The sequence below is a fragment of the Diabrotica undecimpunctata genome, chromosome 1, assembly GCF_040954645.1.
Source record: "Diabrotica undecimpunctata isolate CICGRU chromosome 1, icDiaUnde3, whole genome shotgun sequence".
NCBI classification, from domain to species: Eukaryota; Metazoa; Arthropoda; class Insecta; order Coleoptera; family Chrysomelidae; genus Diabrotica; species Diabrotica undecimpunctata.
Window position 1 is genome coordinate 60,879,379 of NC_092803.1, and position 26,727 is coordinate 60,906,105.

The following is a 26,727-nucleotide window of genomic DNA, read 5'->3' on the forward strand; positions in this document are numbered from 1 at the left end:
TGGAGGGCCAGAGACTCTTCTGTTTTCTGTTAGCGTTTTCATACCTTAGTCTGTTTTGGTTCTCGTATTTTTTTACCACCTCCACCTCACGGAATATATATATATATATATATATATATATATATATATATATATATATATATATATATATATATATATATATATATATATATATATATATATATAGTATCTTATTGTTTAGTAGAAATTCCTTAAAATCCATTTTGCTTAATAGCCTTTTTAATTTCAAATCAAAACACCCAACAAAACTCGTATTTTTATATAATTTTATGTACAAGTGATATTTTGGAGTCAACAGGTATACCCACAAAAGTATACTTTTTGTATTTTGCTGTTCTGGCTCAGAGCTTGCAATGTAGATATTTGCTGTTTTGTTAGAGCTACTTCTCTAAGTAAAGCAATCATATAACATTGCTCAAATGCCAGTTTATTTATCAAACACATACACTTTTCTTTTAACAAAGAAAACACAATAACTTTTTACACAAATCTTAGGTTCTAAAGAGTCGATCGAAGTCAAAGAAGTAGAAGTGAAATCGCCAGAACCTATAATTGAAGAACCGCAATCTCCAGTATCTTTGAAAAGAGCTAACTCAGCGACAGTTGAAGAAGCAGAACATATTGAACTAGATGAGGGGAAAAATAAAGCAAAAGCTGTCGAAGAAAATGAAGTAACTAAACCGAAACCTAAGCGTGGTATGTCTTTGACTATCGAAGAAATTACAGAGGAAATAAAATCAGAACCGACACCAGTTGAAGAAAAAAATCTCGAAAAAAAGACCAAAAAGGGAATTGCTGCTAGTAAAGAAGAGATTGAAGTTGTAGAAAAAGATGATGGTCTTATTCCCAAACAAAGAAGACTTTCTGAAAATGAACAAAATAAGAAACTTAAACGGGGTGTTTCAGCTACTAAGGAAGACATTGATATTATCGAAGATGAAAAATTAACTAAACCACCTCAATCACTCGATGAAACCGATCTAAGTAAAGATCAAAAACGATCAAAGAAGGGTAAAAAGGCTACGTTAGAGGAAGTTCAAGAATCAAAACTTGACAATAGCTCTTTGAAGCAGAAAGAAGAAAAGGCCCTGGAACGACAGCAAAGTCAGAAGGGTAAAAGAATATACGAAGAAGAAAAGGATGAAGAAACTGAAGATTTGCTTAGAAAAGCCGAGAGACAAAGAAGTTTAGTGGACGATATGTCAGGAAGATTGTCTGGCGTTGAAGGTAGAAAAAACGTTTTTAAATATATTAGAAATTAATGTCTAACTTCACTCTTACTTTCAAATACACTGTATAATACTCCACTACTGCTATATAACCAATAATATCCTTATTTAGTATTTTATTTACTAATAACTTTGTAAGAAAATAAGAATTCGGTGCATCCACCTACTTAATGTAATGGTAAATGCATTTTCAAGAAATTTGCATATATAAATATTTTTTGTTTGTTTCTGCATTTGAATTTTGGGTCCTAGTAACGTTCCTTTTTCTATTTAGTCACTTGACCTGCTCTTCTTTATTTTAATTGTTTTCTTGATTCTTTATCTATCGGTTTTCATGTGTCTTTCTAATCGTTATTGTTTTTAGACTGTTCTAAATATTGTTGAGTTCCCCTAACACTGCGTTAAACGCGCTTGTTTATATGACTTCACTACTCGCGGGACGTTTTCAGCCCCCCGTTTTGTAGAACTTTTTTTTTAAGAAAACTTATCATAATTCATTATTTCTACTTGTTATTAGTTATAAAATAGTTTTATTAAAATAATACCATAAAAATTGCTATCAAATTATTTGTAACACTTAAGTGAATTAAATAATGAACTTTGAAAAATAAAGGCAGATATCGAGCACAGTTTTATTAATTAAATCTTGCTCAAGTACTTTCGCTCACTAGAGCATCCTCAGGGGCATTTCGTCAGTTTTGGGCTATCCAACAATCCCAGAATGTCATAAACATAAAATTAACAATAAAGTTGAACACAACACTACACTAAACAAGGACAAACAGTTTAAAATTATTTAAAATAGTCGAAGCTACATTTTTGTCGGCAACAAGAGAGAATGATTTCAAATACAATACAAATTCTATTATATCATTTCCATATTGTTATATAGGTAAAATAATCTTTAAATGAACATTTTCTGAAAAAAATTAGAGGTCCCAAAAATTGATCAAAATACAAAATCTGCAAACTTGCAAATTGCTGCAATAATATCAAAGAAGAGACGAATATAGAAGGATCTTTCACTGTCATTTTTTAGTGTTGGCAAAGGTTATACACGTTATAAAAAAGAACCAGAGAACCTTGATCAAGATTTTAGTTTCTTATTTGTACCACTATGGAGCGGTCATGTCAGCCCTATTACTGCTTCTAAAATATGAAAGAGTGGGACAACAAAAACGCTACTTTAGATTTTCCCCTCTAATAAAGACAAAAAAAGAAGATATTTTTATATGTAGATGCCGCGCGATATAAAAATATTATGATTCAAATTTTTAACTTAAATATGTACAAATCTACAAATAATATAATTAAAACTCTCTTCTGATAAATTATAAATAAAATTAATAAAAAGTCGATCACCGGGGGAGAAAGTCCAAAAAATTGTAAGATGTTTCGATCAAAAAACAATTCCTGATCTTGTTAGTACGCTAGAATTGCTTTTTAGCACATACACCAAAGAATTATTTTTTACAATTTGAAAATTCGAAATTGTGTAGTATAATTTCGGATTTTTAAATTAAAAAAAAAATAAATAAGTAAGTCTCGAATAACATCTCTCTAGACCTCAACAAACTAAGATGAGAAAAAAAGGTAAAAATGGTTGCTGGGAGATAGACCGTAGTAGTCCAAGATCCCAGAGCGATCAGACATAACTTATTTTCACACAGATGAAACCTTATAGTCTCAGCAGCGTCTCGCGTGCTTTGAATACCTGCGTATTTATGAAACTTGCTGAGTGACACCTGGGTAGGTACCAGGTGAGAAAGGTAACTAAAAATAAGAGCTATTTAACTTAAATTTACATAACTGATTTTTATACATATGTTGTAGAATATTATTTTGAAAATACTGTAATAAGTGTCAGACACTTGTCATGGACCAGAACTTTTGTCAGACGCTTTAAAGCTCCACTAAAATTAAATGAACTTTACTTACTTTTACATGTCTGATTTTTAAATATGTTATTATTGGTACCATAATAAAGTTATATTTAATCAGTCAAACAAATTAGAATGACCAAACATCCCTCAAACACAAAAATTAGTTAACTAGAAGTATGATCGCGAGAGTGCTGTGCGCATGAGCCTCAGAGTAAAAAATTCAAATTCATTAAGAATACTTACTGTTTTCGATCCGATTAAATATTTTTGCATCTCTATTTTAATATGATAAACTCTAGCATTAAGATAAATATTAAAGTAAATTAATGTATTGATATTTGGGATAATTAATTAATTCGGAGCAATTTGGTTTCATAAGAAATTATATTTACTTTATTGTAAAAAAGATACTAGTTAGGATAATTAAAAAATAATAATTTTTGTAAAAAATCTTCAACTGGGATTAATTGAAACAAACATTTTTCTATATTTTAATCATCATATTCATTGTCGCAATTATTACAATTTTCATCATTCAACCAATCATGATGCTGCTCATCCGGGTCATCATCTTCATCATTATCAGTTATGTTGTTGCTGGCTGGTTGTTCTGCAAAAAATAGTTCAAATAATTAAAAAGCAGAAAATCACAAACATAATAAATTCTAAACCTGAAATCAAAGTATAATACCTGAAGTTTGAAGGAATTCACTAACGTTTGCTGGTAATTGGTCACCATCAAACCAATGAAAGTGATATTGGTTTTCTTCTAATCTCTACCCATTGTGTTCAGGAGTTAAAATGGTTGGTTGTTTTGCATTTGCATTATTCCATATGCTAAAAATGTAATTAGCACGGCGGAATTGTTGTAATAACTCACTTTAGCATGGTGGTAAACTGCTAGCATCAAATTTTTTTAAATTTTTGCGATCGAATTCTTGGTTAATATTAGATACGCTTTAATTATTTAAAAACAATTGAAGCCGGGCAGCATTAATGTTGCACGTATCAGAAAAAATATAAATTTCGCAGATAAATTTTTGGATTATTTTGAAAATATCTTTTTGGGTGGCTTCATCGGTAAACAACTCTGATTCTCCAAACTGAATGAAAGCTCGCTGATATTCATGTTTCTTCTTTAATATATTAACTGGTCTTTGTTTACCCTTTTTAAAAAAGGCGGGATTAAAGTCACATCTAGTTAGAGCGTGAAACCCTGGCAAACTTCTACATAAAGATGGTCCCAAGTACTCGTAAACCTTTGTCAAATTAATGTATCTCTGGTTATTTCCGGTGCCTGCGTTTAACCATACATTCGAATCATCATTTTTTAAATTATGCATATATCGTAACATAATTATCGCAATGTCTCACTCACTCTGAAATGCAAGCACAGCACTCTCGCGCTCATATTTCTGGTTAACTAATTTTTGTGTTTGAGGGATATTTGGTCATTATAATTTGTCTGACTGATTAAATATAACTTTATTATAGTTCCATTATTAACATATTTAAAAATCAGACATGTGAAAGTAAGTAAAGTTCATTTAATTTTAGTGGAGCTTTAAAGCGTCTGACAAAAGTTCTGGTCCATGACAAGTGTCTGACACTTATTACAGTATTTTTAAAATAATATTCTACAACATATGTATAAAAATCAGTTATGTAAATTTAAGTTAAATAGCTCTTATTTTTAGTTACCTTTCTCACCTGGTACCTACCCAGATGTCACTCAGCAAGTTTCATAAATACGCAGGTATTCAAAGCACGCGAGACGCTGCTGAGACTCTAAGGTTTCATCTGTGTGAAAATAAGTTATGTCTGATCGCTCTGGGATCTTACTCTATAGCAAATTTTATTTAATATCGATATTGTAATCAAAATTTGCAGAAATGTAAACTTTAAGCTAAATAACAACAATTTATCTCATCATTTCAATAGAAACTTTATGAAAAATGTTACTCACTCCGTAATTTTAAGATTAATAAATAATTCGGAACTTCATTCCTGTTATAAATATTATAAAATCATACAATGGATTCTACGGTAATGGTTAAAGTCAAATATAAGACATTTAACTATTACAGCCTACTTCAATCAGGTTTTTTTTTTCTGAATGGCTCTGTTCAGAGACATTATTATGCGTTAACTAATAATTGAAGAATGGAACAAAGAAATAATCATGAAAGTTCCAAATGTTCCAATTAGATGGGTAGTGTTACCATTGGGCGGTCTTTGTAGTCTTGGAATGGATTTTATTTATCGAGCATCACTGTTTCAACATCATTAATTTTCATATGTATTTATTCTTTATTGAGGGATATTTATTCTCTAATTCTTTACCTACATCCAATGGTCTTTCTTGTATCCGCTATTCAGGTTGTGTCAAAGCGAACCTAAAAGTAAAAATGTTTATAGAATCTTTAGAATTTATGACTATGGTTAAAAGATATAAATATTTAGAAATCTAAATGATTCACACTACATTTTTGAATAATTTAAAACAATTAGTAAATACACAATTAGTAATACACAATTAAAAACCTTGTGTACGTGACTAAATTCGCATATTGTAGGCATGCTTCCAGCTTGGTCTCTAACACACTTCCGCAGCACTATAATTAATTATAGAAGGTAAGTCTATATCTAACATTTTCTTTCTACTAATTCTAAATATGACTTAAATCTTTCGATATACGTTTTATATTTGTTAGTTTTTAATTATTAGACATGTGCTTTTCAATCAGCGCTTAAAAACACAATTTTATAGCAACTAAGTGACGATCTCCGGAAGATAGTTAGAAAGGTAGTTCATCGAAACCTCATCGGTCCCAAATTAGTAATATTACACGTACATATTTGTAGCTAAGTTATTTTTATTTTGTTCCTTCTTTTAGCAAACTTCTAAGTACATTCATCAACCAATGATGTATAATATAATATAGACCCAGCAGTCGGCTACGCTTGCTATAAAACCGGGTGTCATAGAGACTACTTAACAAAATTATATTTAAATGATTTTATGTAATAAAAAAACAAAAATTTAAATGCAATTGTTAAGTATTCAGTATAATGTATAATAATTTATTTGTTAAATAAACTAAACGCCTTCACTGACTATCAACATATAACCTAATATTTAAAAAACAATATACACTTCAAAAATGACTAAAAAGTGATAATATTTCACTCTTAGAACTTCCGCACCCACAAGTAAGACACCTGAAGGCATTTTACTAAAATATTAAGTAAATGAATCCGAAAAATTTTAAATAAAATTTGTTTTTTCATATAAAATATGCTAACACACAAATGATACATATATATATATATATATATATATATATATATATATATATATATATATGTATATATATATATATATATATATATATATATATATATGTATATATATATATATATATATATATATATATTATATAAACAAAACGATCTTTTGATTATATGTAAGGGAATCATGTTTGTGACACTATATATATACACCATTGGCTGGGTCTATATATTATACGTCATTGAGATTAACAATATTATCTGCCCAATATAAGATGTATTAGTTCAGGGAAATACAAGCAATTGAACGGTAAAGGTGAGACATTTGTCAACTCTTTTTCTCGTTAATATTAAAAAATAGACTTTATAACAATCTTAATAATAATAAAGACGTCTCACAACGGGTAACATAAAAAGGATTAAATTGGTTGTCTACTACTACAGGTCAACACGATTATTCGTTGGATCATGAACATCCGTAACGTATATTCGTACATAAATGCTATCTTAGCGTAAATTCAAGCTACATTTTCAGTATTTGGTTTGAGAACTTTGAAGCTGCGACCTCTTCCGATCTATCTTTCAGAGAAGGTATTACTTAGCAGACGTCTCATCTGAAAGCTGCAATATACCGGTGCTCCATCATGTTGAAATCTTAGTGAGCTATTTTACTTTATAAATAAAAAATACCAAGCTAAAATGATTGGTAACAGTATTTTTAACAGCCTAGTTCGTGCAGTGGTAAAACGATGACCTAACGAGATTTCTCTCTGTATGTCGCAGTTTCGATTCCGGGCGGGTCAAAGATTTTTTCTATTAAACAAAAAGAAATTGTTATTAACATCAATTCGATACTCGTCCGAGATATCGCAGTTATTCGAATATGAAAAGCGAATATTCGTTAAGGCATTTAAAAGGTAATACATAAAATATTTCGATATGTAATGATTCAGGGATGATTCTGGGAGATAAAAAACAATTACGAAACTATAGAGGCATATCGCTTATTAACACAGCGTATAAAGTTCTATCAGTTATCTTGCTAAAGAGGCTCACTCCGTATTCGGAAGATATTCTAGGCGATTACCAATGTGGCTTTTATGCTGGAAGGTGAACAATAGATCAAATATTCACGATCCGACAAATATTAGCAAAAACTGGGAATTCAACCGAGATATACAACAAATTTTCGTAGATTTCCAGCAAGCATATGATTCGCTAAAAAGAAGTAGACTATGGCTAGCAATGGTAGAAATGGAAATACCAAGAATGTGACAAACTTATATGCACAGGTAATGATAGGAAATAGAACATCAATGAGATTTAGTAAAACATCAGGACTTAGACATGGAGATCTCATATCACCGTTGCCATTCAATTTAGCCTTAGAATATGCAATAAGTAAAATATGGTCTGAGCTGGCAGGGGATTTGCGAATCTAGGATCAAAACTATTGTTGGCCTTTGCTAATGATCTAGATGCAGTCGCTCATTCTACAGGAGATGTTTGAGAGGTGTTTTTACAATTCGAGGAGAAAACAGGTAGTTTGAGTCTTCGAATGAATGAAGAGAAGACGAAATACATGTTAATAACCAAAAATCCAAGACCAAGAGTTAGGCAGAACATAACTATTAATGGCCACAACTTCGAAGTAGTAAAAGAGTTTAAATATCTAGAGATGGTAATCACAGATGACAACCATATAGAAAAAAAAAGTCTTGGCAAAAATAGCTACGTACGAGAAATATAGCATTATACTACCTATCATCATTATTAAGATCTAAGCGGCTAAAAGAGAAGATCTAAATTTAGACTGTACAAGTCAATTATTCGCCCAATCGTTAGATATGAAAGTGAAACAATGACTATGCATCAGCGGGAAATAAATAAGCTACTGGTATTTGAAAGGAACGTTCTTAAAATGATATTTGGACCTCAAAGAGATAAATTGACAGGAGAGTTGTGAAGGAGCCGCAATTCTGAATTAGTGACTCTCTATAATAAAAACATCATCAAACATATAAAAGCTTACCAAATAAAATAAACAGGTCATGTGGTAAGATTGTTAGAGGAAGACAAAGTGCTTACGACAGTATTTTTTAAGAGACCAGATGGTAGAAGATCAGTAGGCTGTGACAGAAAAAGATGGAAGGATGATGTTGAAGCTGATTTATTTAAGTTTGGGGTACAACAATAGGAAATTGAAGCGCAAGATAGTAGAAGTTGGAGGGTTATAGTGGACGCGGCAAAGACTCACCCCGAGTTGCAAAGCCAGTCAAAAAGAAGAAGAATTATTCAGAAATTACGACCCTCTACTACATTGTAGATTAGTAGTATATATCCAAACAACCGAAATAATTGTACTTGTCAATAGGAAATGATTCATAACATTTAAATACAATTCGAACACTAACTATATGTGCAATTTAAATAAAATATGCCATTTAAAATAAATAATAATAGTAATCTTGAACTATTGATCGAGATCAGGAAAAATGTTTCCCAAAATAAAGGGTCTCATATTTGCCATTCAGGATCAGGTTATTCCAACCAAAATTTACCTGAAATATATTGTCAAACTCCTTTATGTCCCAAATAATAAATGCCGATATGGATGTCAAGCCCAAAAAACAGTCCAACATCTCCCCGGGAGCTTCCAAGCGTTTATCGGAACTGATTATAAAGAACGCCATGACTCAGTAGGAAAGATTATTCACCAAGAACTAGCGAATGAACTGGTACTTTTCCAACCTTCTCAATACTTTTCTGACAGAATGCTTAAAAAAGCACTAGCTACATAGGCTACAAGCTATACTGGGACCACACTGTGCTTACAGACCAATCCGTGGTACATAACAGATCTCATTTAATACTAACTAGTAAACTAACTGGACAAATAACACTGATTGATGTGACGATACCTAATAAAAATAAGCTGAGTGTGTTAACTACAAAGAGTAGATGGCTAAGTCCAGAGATCTTGAGATACAAATAAGTAGGCAATGGAGAATTTAAAGTACCTAGAGGATACATATTATTATCTCCACTGCTACAGACATTAGAAGAACCTTTTAGGAAACATAAAATAGCTGAGTCTACTACTTGTAGTAGATGCGTAAGAAAATTTTTAGGAGATAATCTGACGTACCATGGGGGTTCGATAACACGAAAAAAGCTCAACCAAAGGTAAATCTTTTTGGTACCTTAAGTATCTAGGGTGACTGAATGTCCTCCTTAGAGGGAGTGAGAGTCACAAAAATAACGGTAGATAGTTTTTAAAAGAAATTGTTGAAGAAAATTGTGGATATAAGAAATGTAAACTATAAGAGATAATAAGATTAGTAGCAAAAATGTGTAAATAAACAAAGCAAAAAGACTTTTGAGATTTGATTTTAATACAGGGCCTCTGCCATCCGCTTATACATATTTCCACCTCCTTAAGTCTCCTCAGAGCGCCACATCCAGAAGCTATGGATTGAAAATAAATCTCACCCATCACAAAAGTATAATTATAAAAATAATTATATAGGACGTTACAACGCCCTCTAATAACAAAATTAGTAGAAATCCGAAGATTTCTTTTCCTGCATTGAAATTAACTTAATTGTCTTCCTACTATAAAAGATAAATCTGTTTAGATAAAAGTATATTGCAAGTATTTATCGATTGTTGTAATACCCTGAACTAAGCCTATAAAGCTCGGACGTGAATTTTGAGATATACCTTGTATATGTATCACAAGCTTTATTTTACTCCATGTATGTAAATATTTGTATTAAAACTTCACATAGTCAATTAAGTCACTTTCATAACAAGAAATTTTCACAACAAGGTATAAAACAAAAAATAATTCGTTTCTAACTCCCACAGCTGAGCCTATGATTCTGGGAACCAATATGAAGGACGGCTCCCGTCCGGAATCTCTCGACATCACTTACATCGTAAAAGGCTTCGCCAACCCTCCTCCAGTGGCCACTTGGACCTTGGACGGCAAAGAACTGAAACCAGATGGCAACTTGAGAATGAACATCTCACAAAACGGCGATGAGTACAAGTTGGAGATCAAGAAGCTGGAACTAAAAGATGCTGGCGTGTATCAGTGTATTTTGAGTAACCCTGTAGGAAAGGTGGTACAGCAAGCAGTTTTAGATGTCACACGTAAGTTATTGTACTAGTATCTAGACTTATACCTCTTTAAGTTCTTTTTCCAAAATTGTTCTCCAATGTAATATATCTGTCTTTCCTTTCCCAATGCATCAAATCGAATCAGAATATGTTACTATTACTGATGTAGTCACCTGGTATCATGACGACAGGTTCCATTTAAACTTTCACAAGTGTGTCTACGTCCCACATTTCGGCCATGTAGTTGCTGTGACAACATTTAGCCTTTATTTCCAAGAGACTTACAGTTAATTACAGGAAATATAGAAATAATAGTAAATATTAACTGAACAAAACAGTTATTTTGAATTTATCAAAAAATACTGTTATACACTAATTTTATTTATTACATATTTTTGTTACGAATAAGTCTTTTTCTTACCATAACTAGTAAATATTTCTTATTAAGAAATAATGGTTGCTTTTTTCAAGTTTTTTTATGTTTCAATTAAGTTTTTTTTTTTTGTAAATGTGTTCCGGCTTGCGTATCCTGATATATTATTATCTTATTTTGTTCTAATAGTTCAAATAATCAGTGTGTATTTCAACTGGTTACTTAACTATTCAAATATATTGATTCCTTTTCAGTTTTCTCTATATTATTTTCTTCGTTAAACTGTTATCTAAAATATCATCATATTGTGTTATTTGTTTTAAATGCTTCTAATGGTTATATTACTATTTTGTTGAACTTTCCTAATAAATAATTTTTCTTTTATTTTAGCCGAAAAAGAGTTGCGACGCCCTAAAATAAAGGAAGCTCTCAAAGATCAATCAATTGTTAAGAAAACTACCGCAGCATTTAAAGCAGTCATTGTTGGTGATCCTGTTCCAGATGTCGCCTGGTAAGTTGATGTTCTAAGTGCTACATCCTTAATATTTCATGGATTTCTAATAAAATTTTAGGTGTAGAAATGGAAAAGAGATTTCAGATGAAGAATTTGAGAAACAGAAGATTGTGCTTGAATCGGAGGACACTGAAATTGAGGATGGACTTAAGGAATGTACCTATTCATTATCCATTCCTAGATGTAAGTATGAAAAAAAAAGATGTAAATAGTACCTAGTTTTTAGTGGCGGCCGGTAATAATTTTGTTTAAGGGGTCGCTGATTCGAGAATACAAAAAAATAAATAGGTACTTACCAAAAGCCTACTTCTTAAAATAAAACTTAATTTTTCTGTTTTTATTGACGATTGAAGTTTTTTTTTTATCTTTTCGTTGAACTCAGAAACTAAAGTTTTTTTTGATAAACAATATGACAAGCGCTGCGAATCTTTTTTAGACATTGTATTCCTTGGAAACATCTTAATCAATTTCAAAGTAGAGAAACATATTGTAGTTTCTGCAGTTGTCATTGCCATCATTATTAAAACAATCAAAACTAGTTATTTCATAAAATTTTGAATCCAAACCATATGATACTATGTATTAAATTTATTGTATGTAATTAACCGAGTACATTTTCGTTTTCTTGTGTTACTTCTGGGCGCAGTAGTTTAATATTGTCAATTCCTATTTTAGGGCACATTTTTCAACTATGGGAAATGCATTTAAAAAGATATCCATGTCTTCTAAAGGTAGTTTCTTTCTATAATATTGATAATTTTCTCCTTCAAACAAATTTTCACCAGATAGATGATTGTTAAAAGCAAAACGATCCTTAATTTAAAGTATAATATTTTCATATTTTCCCTAGTTCCCCTTCTTTAAGTGCCGTCTCCTTTAAGACGGTTGGCTATCATTACAGCTATCTTAACCTTTGATACTGCTACAGTAAACAATTCAACCAAATTACAATTCGACCCCTGCAAACAAAAACGTTGTAACTAGCATTTAAGTTATTCTTTAGAAATGATAAAAAAAGATACCAATCCCTTTGATCATGGTATCGTTCACATGCAAGCGCTCATTTAGAACTAACGTCATCCAAAACGTGGTGCTCGTAGAATATACTTCAAACGCCACGTTACCAGCACGCTTCTAGTTACCAGGAGAGGCATTATGATCGTATACATGTTCATAGTCAAGTGCGCGCTTTTACCCAGTTGATATCCTTTTTTCAATATATGTTGACAGAAGCAGCCCTTTCGCCAATCTTCTTCTTATGGTGCCTATCCAATTAGTGGATATCTGCGACAATTCTAGGATACTTCTCTCGGTCTTGTGTGGCTCTAAAGAGTGCCTGGGCATCGAGGTTTGTCCAATCCCTTATGTTTTTAAGCCATGAGTATTTCTTTCTTCCGATGCCCGTTTTCCTTCTATATTTCCTTCCATAATAAGCTTTAAGAACTGGTACTTGGAATTTTGAAATATATGACCCAGATAAGCAGTTTTTCTTCTTTTTATTATTGGCAGCAATTCTCGTTATCTGCCCATGCGATTTGATACTTCGACATTTGTTGTGTGATCTGTCTAGGGAATTTTAAGTAGTCTTCTAAATACCCACATTTCATAGGCCTCCAATCGGTTCGTCACATTGGCCTTTATGGTTCAGGTTTCTACACCATATAGCAGTGTGGAGTAAATGTAATATTTTACAAAGCGATCTCGAAGCGTTAAGTTAAGGCTGCTGTTGCTTAGCAAGGTTCTCATATTAGTAAATGCTGTTCTGGCTTGCTCAATCCTGTTACGTATCTCTATGTTTGGATCTAGATCTTCAGTTATCCAACTACCGAAATATCTGAACTTGGGGACCTTTTGGATGTTCTTATTGTTTACACTTATATTTAATTGCATATTTCGTGTTCTGCTAACCACCATTACCTTCGTCTTGACTATATTATTCTTCAAGCCCAGTCGTTCTGCTTCAGTGGTTATTCTATTTATTAGTCGTTGTAGCGCTTCTTGACTATCAGTTATCATGACTGTATCATCAGCATAGCGGAGATTACAATAGTTTGTCCGTTGATTTTGATTCCATCTTCAGTGTCACTTAAGGCTCTATCGAAAATCGTTTCAGAGTAAAGATTAAAAAGGAGGGGTAACAGAACACAATCCTGTCGTACACATTTTTCGATTAAGAAATATGTTGTAGATTCCAGTCTTACTCTCACAGATGCCACTTGATTCATATAAAGGTTCTTAATGATATTAAGGTCATTCTCATCTATCGAACGTTCCTGGAGCAATCTTACTAATTCTGAATGATTAACATAATCGAACTCTTTCTGGTAATCTATAAAGTATAGAAAGACATATTTTTGCTGATCTCTGCATTTCTGAAGTAGGACAGTTAAGCTATAAAGTGCTTCTCTTGTGCCAAATCCTTATCTGAAACCGAACTGTGTGGAGCTAATGTCTCTTTCACATCTGTTGTATATTCTTGTGTGAATTATCTGAAGAGTTTTAGGACCTGGCTGAATAAGCTGATCATTCGGAATTGGTCGCAACTATTAGCGTTTGGCTTTTTTGGGATTGGTATAAAGGTTGATTGAAGCCAATCCTGTGGTATTTGACCAGATCCATAAATGTCATTAAAAAGATCTACCAAGGCGTCTATATTGTCTTCACTCAACATTGTTAGAACTTCTATGTATATGTCGTCTGGGCCTAGTGCTTTTCCCCATTTGCTCTATTTGATTGGCCTTACAACTTCTGACTGCAATATTTTGGGGAAGGGTTCACTTTTATATTCACTTTCAGAGTTTCTTCTAGTGTTGTCTAAGTATAGTTGCTGTGTGTAATTTCTCCCATGTTGAAGTAGATCCTTGGGTTCAGTAATTAATTTATTGCCCTTCACAATACTGTTAAAACTGCAAGGTTTTGTATGACTTGTAACATTCGTAAATAGAAAGCATTAATTCGCAAACATCCTCTAAATTCTCAGACATTTACAAATAGATATCATAAATACTCAATGAATTTTTTCTTTAAAAAATTTTCTAGTTTATTATGTTTTAGTTTTTTCAATTATTATTTTTTTTTATTTATATTAAAAGAATGATATTGCTTTACTACTTCTAAGAAAGTAATTGCATTGTGTGTAACCAGATTTTCTGTAAATTTAAAGAAATTTGATGACATAAATAAATACCTTCATGTTACAACGAGTTTGGGTGAAATCCCATCACTAACTGCATTTTCACATGGCGATAAGCATTTTTCTAATAAAGTTAACAGTTCATCAAAAGATGTTATACTCATTCGGAAGTATTTAAAAAACTTTGGAGGGTATTTTCTCAATTTTGGGTACAGAGTCACAAAATAATCCATATTCAATCTATCTTTAATGACAAGGTGCACCCACAATCTTCTTTGTCGTTTTTGCCTTTCTCTGAATCTACAATGTAATAACTAAATACATGTTAACTCCATAACTGTACTGGCTGTCGACTAAGCTGTTAAACCGCGGCGCTAAGCGCTGTCATGTGTACGATACCACTTTTTGCTAACGGGTGCTCAACGCCGGGTCTACCGTCCTCGTATGTACAGGCCCTTACCTTTTATATAAATGGGACTTTTTTTGTATAAGAAGTAAGTAGTTATATAAATGTTGATCTTCTCGTTAAAATAAGGCCTACTATTATTGATTAGAGGATAGTTTTTTAACTGTATCAACTGTATCAATTACAGTTTTTTAAATAAATATAATGTTTCATCGATTAATCTTATAACTGCACTTACAACATTCTTATCGGAAAGGTGAATATGTATTACAAATAAATGCTTGTTGTAGGTTAAGGAATAATAGAAGTAGATAATTTTTAAAATGTAAATTTTATTGCAACCTAAAAAAAATTTCGAATTTAATTTAAAAATGAACATATTTATTTTATTTCTTTGGTCTTCCATATCAATATCGCTGTTTAGATTGATTGTATTTTTCCAATCAACTGGGAGATTTTTGATCTCCCAGTTCTTTTGGATTCTCCCCCAAATCTTTTTATTTTTGATTTTTGATCATAAATTCAGCAGATCATCATATTTTGCTTTGTGTATCCCTAGATGGAATGAATATGCTGGATCTAGCTTCGTAGAAAAGTTTTTACTAGAAGGTGTCAAGCTTTTCTTTCCTGTAGATAGGTTTCTGTAGCTAATTTAACTTAATTTTTTTATCTGATAGAAAAGTATATTGAATATTCACTGCTCCAGGATTTGTTTCAAAAATATGTATGTATCTATAACAATTTATACGATTTTATAAAATTTACGCCTTCTACGTCAAAAGTTGGACATGGCCTCCCCTAATTTCTTCCAGTTATGTTGGTCTTGAGCTTCTTGCAGCCAATTCCCTACGATTCTGTTGACGTCGTCTGTCCATCGTGTAGGTGGTCTACCTCTGCTTCTTATGTCAGATCGTGGTCTCCCAATTGTAATTCTTTTAGGTCCACCTCCCGTCATTCATTCTGACCACATGGCCCGCCCAATTCCACTTCAGCCATACTATATGCTCTATAACATCTGTGACAATTATCCATTTTTTTCCTTAGTTTTTAACTCTGTCTCTAAGAGTCAGTCCAAGTAGCGAGAGTTCCATTCGTCTTTGGGCTACTCTAAGTTTGGTTGCTGTAGCCTGGGTTAAAGAAAGTATTTCGGTGAGGTAAGTCATAACTGGAAGCACACATTGGTCGAGTATCTTCTTTTTCAAATAATTTGGCATGTTGGTCTTGAAGATGTCTGATAGAGCTCCATATGCGGCCTATGCTAAAGTGATGTTGTCATGAGTTCTTTAAAATCAAATATAATTATTTCGAAAATATAAACACTGCTACTTATTTCTTTAGCCCCCTTTTTTTGTAGTTTCATTCCGCATATAGTAAAATGTTTCATTGCATTCCATGTCAAATATTGTGAAATTAAAAAGACATCATTTTCGTTTGTAATAAAACATTGGCAGATCAGATTGAGGTGTGGTAAGAACTTTCTACAAGTCGTAACTAGCAACTATAGTTTCCCATGAATTTTTAGCGATCTCTTTACCCATTTCCTTAAGTTGTTGTCTTACAAGTCTTGTTAGCAATGTAGTTAATGTACTTCGGATCCATCTCTGCATTTTTGTCTTCGCGTGCATTTCGCTAAACACAATAGACGACGCATTGGCCTTTTTTTATTTTAAAAACTCTGTGTTAAATTCACTGCTTAATATTTCACGGTAGGTCCTCTCTTAATGTTGCAGTAGTCGAGATAGGAAACACTCGGTATTCAAATCAAAAAGTTTAGAAATATTTAGTGTCTCTTCAAAATATAATTTTGTTGTTTTTTTTTTCTAAAGTAATGAAACTCTAGATATATTTACCCCTACTATCCTCACAATAATGACGCGTAATATTGGCATATAATATGTAGCATCTACCTGCACAATTATCGAAACTTAGAAGCCAATGAAGCGAATGAAATTTTAACAACAGTTACGGTACAGTTTTTGAAATATGAGAATTATTTTGACACACTGAGCTACGATAAGGTATTTTCGTCGAAAATTAGATTTGGTTCAACGTTGTATCTATGGTTACTCGATTATTCTGTAAAGAATTCAAATCACACCGTATCGTCACACCGACGATATTGACGGATGAAGTATAAAAAGTTATACAAGAAAACACTGTAATTCAAGATCGTCAAAAATGTTAATTACAACGTTGTTTTATGCAGGGGTCGAATTGTTTCCATTCTTCTTCTTCTCATTGCGCCGTCTCCTTTCGAAGGTTAGCGATCCAAATGGCAATTGTAGTTTTGGAAACTGCTGCGCGAAAGATCTCTGCGGATGAGCGGTCGAACCATCTCCTCAGGTCTTTCAGCCACGAGTTCTGGCGTCTTCCTACTGATCTTTTGCCCTGTACTCAGCACATGACCCAAGTATTGCATTTTCCTCTCTTTAATTATTCTTAGTAATTCTTTTTGTTTACATATGCGACGAAGTACCTCAACATTAGTAACTCTTTGTACCCATGGAATCCTCAACATTCGTCTATATATATACATCTCAAAGGCATCTATTCTTTTTTCTATTTCAGAGTCCATTGTCCAACCTTCACAGCCATACAGTAAGACAGAAAAAACGTAACATCTGATCATTCGGATTCTAAGCTGTAGACTAAGGTCTGATCTTGTAAAAAATGTTTTAATGCTCATGAATGATTTCCTTGCTTGTTCGATTCTTGATAGGATTTCTTTTTTTGGATTTACACTGACTATTGATATTTGTTCCCAAATATTTTATGGAATTTACCTGTTCTATTATTTGACCCTTGGCATACACCTGTACGTTTATTGGTGTCTTTGAAAATACTAAAGTTTTAGTTTTGGAAACGTTTAGATGTAAACCGAACATTTCGCTGTGGTGAACTACCGCATTTATTATATTTTGTAGTTCTTTTGCGTTGCTTGCCATTAAGACGGTATCATCAGCATATCTGATGTTGTCTATGCTGATTCCGTTAATCTTAATTCCGCCTTGGACCTCGTCTAATGCTTCTCTGAATATAGACTCCGAATACAAATTAAAGATTAGCGGTGATAAGACGCAACCCTGTCTCACTCCTCGTCGGATTTGTATGTCTTCGGATGTTGTGTGCTCTATTTCAATTGTTGCCGTTTGGTGCCAGTATAGTTCTGAGATAATTCGCAAGTCTTGTTCGTCAACTCCAGTTGTTCTCAGAATTTCGATCATCTTTTGATGGTTAACGCATTCAAATGCTTTTCGATAGTCAATAAAACATGCATATACATCTACATTCATGTCTCTGCATCGTTGCGTTAACATATTTAAAGCAAAAATGGCCTCTCGTGTTCCCAATCCGTTTCGAAATCCGAATTGAGTGTCACTCATCTGGAACTCGCACTTCTTGTAAATTCGTGTATAGATAATTCTGAGAAAAGTTTTAAGGACATGAGACATCAAGCTTAATATTCGATAATCATCGCATTGTGAGGAATTCGATTTTTTTGGTAATGCTACGAATGTTGATTTTAGCCAGTCTGTTGGTATTTTACCTGTGTCATATATCTTATTGAATAGTGCTGTTATTAAATCTAGGCTTTTACTTTCCATTCCGTTTCCATTCTAGATAAATTCAAATTTTCCGTATCCGTCTCTTCGGTCCTCTCGATTCTTGCATATTTTTCATTGCAAAGGATAGGCTATTCTAATGTTAACTAATTTTTCAAAACTGTCAACATGAATCTCCGTGTTTTATACAGGGTGTCCAGAAACTCTCCTGACAAACGAAGACTAAAGATTTCTCAGATATTTTAAAACAATTTAACCCAATTTACCTAGTCCGAAAATGCTTCCTAAGGGAGCTAGAGCTCTTTGAAAATGGCTGCTTGCAATTAGTTTTTTTTTAATACTTCCAGAACGCTTCCATTTAGAAAAACGAAAACTGGTGCGATTATTTAACCACCAGAGTTGAATCGATTTCGATAATTGCTAATTTCTAGTACCGGTCATAGGCGTCCGTTTTGGGTAGGATAACGGTTATTTTAACGCATAAATTTTTTGTTTTTAACTTTAAAGCATTTGTAATACTAGATTATTAGATTTTCAGGTATTCTAGTACTAAAAGGTACTTCTATTTTAAGTTGATAAGATACACCGTTTTCGAGAAAAATTTATTTGAAAATTTTTCGTTTTTTTATCATAAAAGTTAAATTAATATTTTTTGTATTAGTTGGCTTTGAAATGTCAACAAAATTTAAACCTACATTTTTCATGATCAAATTGTTGTCAGTTCGGAAAGTTTCTCTTTTAGTTTTTACTTTGTGGCATTCAAACACAACAATTTCAATTCAACAAAAATGGATTTACTAATGAGGAATACGCTGATATGCATGTAGTTTACTGCAAAATGAGGTGTAACGCTCGAGCAGTAACGTAGATACACTGAAAATTTTCCAATTAAAAGAAACAAGTTCAGTGTTCGCAAAAAAATATGAAATAGAGCGACATAATGATGTAACAGTAACTTGTGAAGATGTTATTTTAATGAAAGTTGGGGAAAATTAAAAAATTAGCTTTCGAAGACTCTGCCATGTATCCCACAATTTCAAAATCTTTCGCGAGAAATGTCTTACAAAACGAAAATTATATCCTTTTCATTTAACAAAGAAACAAGTAGTACTACAAGGAGATTTTCCTTTTTGTTTCGTAAAAAATGGAATTTTTAATGTACATAATGAACATTATTATTCGTACGTTTGTGACAATCCCCACGTTGTTTAGGAATTTAAGCGTCAGCATAGGTTTAGCATAAACGTCTGGATAGGAGAAGTTGACGATTATCTACTTGGACCTCTGATTTGTTAAATGATATGCCTTTAAATATTCGGCAAAACTTATGGTTTCTACATGACTGCTGTCCAGTCAACTTTAACAAGAATGTACGAGAATTTCTTGATAATAACTACGAAAGCCACTGGATTGGAAGGGGCGGTCCAGTTGCTTGGCTAGCAAGGTCGCCGGATTTGAATCCTTGAGATTATTGTATTTAAAAATATATAAATGAGACTAACAGTTATCACATCAAGCATCTTTTGTTACTATCTACGTTTGATACTTGTTTTTTTGTGTTACTCGTAGTTTCGTTTTATCGTAATAAATAATTTGTTTTTAAAACCCTTTAAATAAAATTTTGTTTCAAATTGATTTTTTGCTTCTTTTCCCAAACTTTTTTACGAATTTTATACAGCATTTATTGAAACAAAAGGTAATTTATAAAATTAATCAAGATACCTATTAATTTAACTTTTATGACGGACAAACGAAAAATTTTCAAATCGATTTTTCTAGAAAACGGTGTATCCTACAGTCTTGAAGTAACAGGGCCTTTTAGTACTAGAATACCTAAAAATTTAATAATCTAGTATTACAAATGCTTAAAAGTTAAAGACAAAAAAGTAATGCGTTAAAATAACCGTTGACCTACCCAAAATGGACGCCAATGAACGGTACTAGAAATTCGCAATTAATAGAATCCATTCAACTCTGAAGGATAAATAATCGTACCAGTTTTTTTTAATAGAAGGGTTCTACAGGTATTCGATAAAATCTACTTACAAGGTGTCATCTTTAAAGAGCTCTAGCGTCCTTAGGAAGCGTTTTCGGACTAGGTGAATTGGGTTAAATCGTCTTAAAATTATCTGCGGAATCTCCGGTTTTTGTTTGTCAGGAGAGTTTCTGGACATCCTGTATTTTAGGATTTTCGGACTCAATATTTTTAAAACATTCCGGTATGCAGTCTCAATTTTCAAATACAGTTTTTATCGCTACAGACTGAAAATTCCATTGTGTTTGCGATGGTTTTTTAATTCATTTGTTCATGACTTGCTTTAGCGCTGTTGTTGCAATAATTTTTTTAAATTGGTGCGCGTAACAATATACATTAATGTGAATTTTAAAAATTTCTGGGACATTAACATTAACTAACCACGCATTACAGTAACACCATCGGAAGACTGTGCAATTAACTTCTCGAGCGAGTCTTGCATCTTGACAATCTCTCATGTATTTTGTAGTAGTAACATGTAACTCTTGTGTAGAAACATCTGTTGTATCATCTGCTGTTAGTGCAAAAAATGAAGACTGTTTTATTTCACTTAAAATTTACTCTCTACATATCTGCTACATACCTACTCTACATAACATACTTTACATATCTACTCTAATAGCTTATTTCGTACAGATTTTGAAGTACCTCTAATCCTTCAGCTTTTTTTAGGTGAATAAACTGCGTGGAATCTATACTTTTAGTGTAATCGAGTAGTCCTAAAAACACGCCCAAAAAACCAAAGTTTAGTTTCATTAATTCACACACCCTTATTGTCATTTCTTAAGACTTCAACTTAACTTTATCGATACAAAACAATTGCGTATATAATAATGGATTACGCGTAATACTTAACCCGTATTATCGCCTTAGCTCCGTGTCTGTAGAGCGATGTGCTTCAAAAAAATTATAGTTAATGCGTGTTGTTTTCATGGTAACCGCATGCGTTTATCGGGTGTTATGAAATCAGTCTCGAATATAGTGTGGACGCTTAACATAAATAAACAAAATTTAAGAAAAAGTGAATGAAGTTTCAACAAAAAAGTGTGAATCTGAAATATGAAATACAATTAATTGTTTGAACATCAATTTCTGTTTACAGGGCTGCACCCCGTAGTTCTCCCTCACCAGCCGCCACTGCTAGTTTGTTTTTTTTTTTAAAACACTTTATATATACTTAAATTTTAACATATATTTAAGAGAAAACCTCCATGAGTAAACCCAATCACCCTGAGTCCTTAATTGGGGTTAGTGTTTGGTCTCGCAGATTTTAAAATGGCCCGTTTTAGCAACAATTAAGCAGTGACTGCACTAATATGTCTGAATAGTAGATAGCACTAAAAAATACCTCCAGTAACAAATACCTCTCAGATACGACAGTGAATTACTTAAGGCAAAAGAATCGCTTCCGATCGGATTGCCGGTGATCCGAAAGCGAAAATACATGATTTTACGTACCTCGCCATAAAATACATTTGCTGTATAACTATAATTTTTTCATTATTTAATTTGTTCTTTCTTAATAATTGATTATTTATATATTATTTCTATATTATTAATATATTTATTCAAGGTGAGACATCAGCGACCGGAAAGTACACAATCAAAGCAAAGAACAAGTGGGGAGAAGCGGAAAGTAGCGCTAATCTTTCAATAGTCATGCGACCTGAAATCGATGGTCCTAATGACGTTAAGGTTGTTCCAGGAGACGCGACGGAGTTCACTGTCGTCATCCAGGCCAACCCTGAGCCCCAAGTTGTCTGGACCAAAGACGGAGTCGTTGTTCAAGCCAGCGATCTGATTAAGATCGTTGAAGATAAAGCTAATAAGACCTACAAGTTGGTGTTCAAACAAGTTCTATTGGGAGATGAAGGGTACTATAAGGTTACTGCTACAAATCAGTTGGGAGATGCTAGTTCTGAAGCTCGCCTTAAGACTATCAGTAAGTTAATTTTTAATAAAAGAGGATAATGCATGTGTATAAAAAGTTAATAGTTACATAATTTATAGTTTATTACAGTAAACCTTATACAATTAATAAGATTCACGCCATTATATCGACACCTGATATGAAAAACATTGTAACTCACTTTTGCTTAGTTTAGAGGAGAGCGATTTATAAAAAAATATTTTATTTTTTTACTTCGTCAGTTTTGATATCTTTTGTAGTTTTCTTAATCCATTCACTTTTCACTTTTACGTACTACATAGTTGTTAAAATTACTGGTCCTGATTTAGGACCAGTTACAATACCAAGTTTTTCAAGAATTTTAGGTAAAGATCATTGTAAGTAGTTTATACAATGATATTTCAACAAAGTATTATTCTTTGATTAGGTGCATATAAATGGTAACTTATGAGTATATATCAAAATAAAGAGATTATTATTAGTTTTTTTAATGCTTTTACCTTAATGTGATTTTTTTACTCAAACAAGTATCTAAGAATTCACAACATACATACTAGCAAGAAGTAAATAAAATAGTATCTGTTAGATTTATTTATTACAAAATGAGCATTTGCAGATTATAGAACAGTTAACTATATTTGCATAACAGTAACATTCGGCATATTCAATATCAAAGATAGTAAAATAATTCAGTTTAAACTTCCTTTTATAACAAAACAGTTCTGTATTGAGGTGTATTTAATATTTTTTGCAAATAAAGCAGGCAATCACAACTGTTGGTTTCTTAGAAACCTCTTTATCACTATTTTTGAGTTCACATCCGACACATTTGTTTGCACTCTCTCGTCAATCTTGACCCCCGAGTGTAGTGGTCATCGTGATGTCATGTATTGTCCGCCTCTAAAGATCTCTGTCTCTGGTCATTTCTTTTAACTCATGCATAGGTCTTTGCATATGCCTGTAATTTGATCAATCCATATTGTTGTAATCTTCGGCATTCTACTTTTCCTTAAATAATAAATCTTTCCATGTTTTATGTGTCTGCTCTCATACCATGTTCAAAGTATTTTAATTGTTGGAAATGAACTTTTTTGGATAGCCGTGTGCTGACTTTTAGCTCATTTAAAATTAAAATATTTGTCCTGTGGTCGATCCACGGAATTCGTAACATTCTTCTCCAACAGACCATGTCAGTGGCGTCTATCTTTCTTCTTTCCTGAATTGTCGTAGGGTCCAAGATTGACATCCATATGTTTGCAATATGTAAAGTATATTCCTTTTCTATTTGGTCTTTCACTGCGTTCATGTTATGTAGATTACAAGTGAGATACTGATTTTATTTCTGTCCAAAAGCTGATAATAAACTAAGTATTGAATATGTGTCTGTACTGGCTTTTGATGGCTAAATTATGCATGGGTGATTCTCTTACATTCATTAATTATACAGTGAATACAATTAAACGGGAAACGTTAAAGAATCATTAAAATACATCTTAGTGTTTTTTTTCTTGTCTAGTGGGATTCTTTTGCTGGAATAGAGTTTATATGCGCACGAATAGAATTTTTAATATTTTCATTTACAGCATTTGCTCTCCATATCTCCAGGTGTTAATTATTTTAAATAGCATAGTTAACTAGATATCTGTTATGTCAAAAATGTCCAATAATGTTTTCTTACAAACTTAGACTTGGTGTTCTGCTAACTGCAAATTATATTCATATTACCAGTTTCTTCTGGACTCTTGTAACTTTGCAACTTTTCTCTCTTGTCTGGGAACGTATCTACATAAATATGAGCTCTGTTTGTCATGATCAGCCATTTTCAAATAATTATTAAATAAATTGAGTCTATCATTTTCAGATAATTTCGATTTACATTTTCTATGATTTATCGTTACATCCAGATCCCAATTCGCTCATTTTAGTTAATTTTACAGTTTTATTAGTATATTCTTGCTCAAAGTTCCACAGTTTCTTCAAGGCATTCATTTTCCAAACACTTGGATTTTTTTGTCCTCTCCCTTTCCAATTTTTTCTTTTTGGGTATTGTTTTTTCTTAACAGACGTATTTAATGATGAACTTATACCTTTGGCGCATGTAGAAGTTTCCGCTGTCGATGTATCTTGAGTATGTAATGCACTGTGAACCTTTGGTACCTTATTTTTATTAGTAAAAGTTAGTTAGGTCGTAAATGATATATGTGCTATTATTATTTCTTTTTTTTTTTTTGAAATTCTAAACTAATATTTTCACGCGAGTTTTTTAGACTTAAGACATGCTCACCATACTCAGCAGTTATTAATAAAGAATTTACTTCTTGTCTACCATCTTCCTGATTAGAAGAGCCTGGTAAATTGACTTGAATGTTATTCACAGTAATATTGCACTACCTTGCTTTCCTCAATCACAACTTACAATGAAGTTGTACAAACTTACTCAATAAATTTTTCGAGAGAAACATTGTATGCAATGTTACAATGTTTTTATAAAAAAATATATATCAATAATAAAAATTTTCAGTATTGTAACATTGGTTACCATGTTTTTGCACTAAGTGATTCAAAATTTGCACTTACAATGAGGTTATTTTTATAAAAGTAATTAGACCAAATAAAAGGTTATCCTTTACAGATGTTATTTAATCCTTAGTTGAAAAACATTGTAAGTAAAGTTACAATGTTACTCATATCAGGTGTCGATATAATAGGTATCTTTTGCATTAGTTAAAATTACATGAATTTGATTATTAAACCATTCCCAGTGGTGCAAAGCGTATTTAAAATTCCAAAGATTTGATCAGTTTTTTACTGCATTATCAATGATTTCTTTCAAAATAGTTCTTTTCAGTTAATAGTGGACTATAAATTTTCTATATTAAGTGCGACAAAGGTGTGTTTCTTAACGACTCAGTCTCTGTGCTACACGGTGTTGAATTTGGTTATGTTGAGCTTTGTCTCTAAAGAGGGTTTTCTCCCTCTCTGAAGGATTCATCAGTATTTTCATCAGTCTTTCCTCCAATAGAGTGTTATCACGTCATTTCAGCATCCCTGTTTCGTCAGACACTCGAACTGATACAAATTCGAACTCGGAAAGTCAAAGGAATGTCTCCTAAATATTTACCATTGCAGTGGTTAGCATACAGAGCTGCCTTTGGTGGTCATGAACAAAAACGATTTAATAAGTTCTGGGCTATTTTGCTAAAATATTTAATCTTTGGTACATATAATCATACATACATACATACATACATAACATAGTTGGATAATTGGTTTTATTATATTATTTTAATTGTATATACCATAAGGTATTCCTGAAAGAAATGGCCTTAAATTATTTTTGTTTTTGCCTTGTTTTAATTTTCTGTTAGCGAACGGATTATTTACGCACATGTTCTAAGCTCACACTTTGCAACTGCTACATTAAGAAAACTTTTATATTTTATTTATTTGTATTCTTTGCTCTTTTAACTTTATTGTAGTACTTCTGACCTAACACACAATTGTTTTACAGAGGAAGCAGAACCAACTAGTAAGTTTTAATTAAAAAAAAATCACGCCAAGCTTCTGTAATTATTTATTAATGCCTTCAAATTGCTATTTAATATATTTAACATCGGTTTTAACATCATGGTAAATAACACATACATCGAGCTTACCATTATTATACACCGTAAACACATCACGTTCAGACATTATTTCATGATAAAACCACATTCTACCTAATCTACTCATTGGATTTTGCCATTTATGTTAGTTATAAACTTAATTATTTATCTAATCTCACAAAAAATTGATAAAGACGAAATAAAAACAATATGGTGAAAACGTGTGACAACAGAAGTTTCACAAAAATACGGACCACAACAGTCAATACCAGATCACCGATTAACAAAGCGGAACCTTTAAGCTGTTAAATATGAAAATATTACGAATTAATGAAAATATTATATTATTTGGCCTCAAGAGCAAAGAGCGTCGCATAATAAACTATAAAAATTATAAAAATAAAAAAAGACGCACGACAGGGTTGTCTACTCTTTCCATTTATTCGTTTATATACTAGTTTATATTCGAGTAACATGTTTAACTTTGCCTTGAGATATATTGACGAAAGAATGCCCATAAATGGCGAACTACTGGACAACACACGTTATGCAGATGACGTGGTCAGCAAAGAATGGGTTGCTTAAAATACCCTCCCCACGCCTACTGTGACATCTCAAGATACAGACCTCACAAGCTACG

The 26,727-nt window shown here is 32.3% G+C and overlaps 1 protein-coding gene across 11 annotated transcripts in view; it reads left to right on the top strand.

The window, feature by feature from the left end:
- The window catches only part of Obsc (Obscurin), a 350,811-nt gene that overhangs the window by 263,475 nt on the left and 60,609 nt on the right, over nt 1-26,727 (top strand). For 8 of the 11 annotated variants that reach the window (XM_072543243.1, XM_072543203.1, XM_072543216.1 and 5 more), the window contains 6 exons: nt 517-1,248; nt 10,295-10,582; nt 11,313-11,433; nt 11,495-11,619; nt 22,147-22,515; nt 25,994-26,011. In XM_072543243.1, coding sequence (XP_072399344.1) covers nt 517-1,248; nt 10,295-10,582; nt 11,313-11,433; nt 11,495-11,619; nt 22,147-22,515; nt 25,994-26,011 — 1,653 coding nt within the window. The remainder of the gene's footprint in view (nt 1-516; nt 1,249-10,294; nt 10,583-11,312; nt 11,434-11,494; nt 11,620-22,146; nt 22,516-25,993; nt 26,012-26,727) is intronic. The other 3 variants (XM_072543250.1, XM_072543256.1, XM_072543208.1) reach the window with 2 other exon arrangements.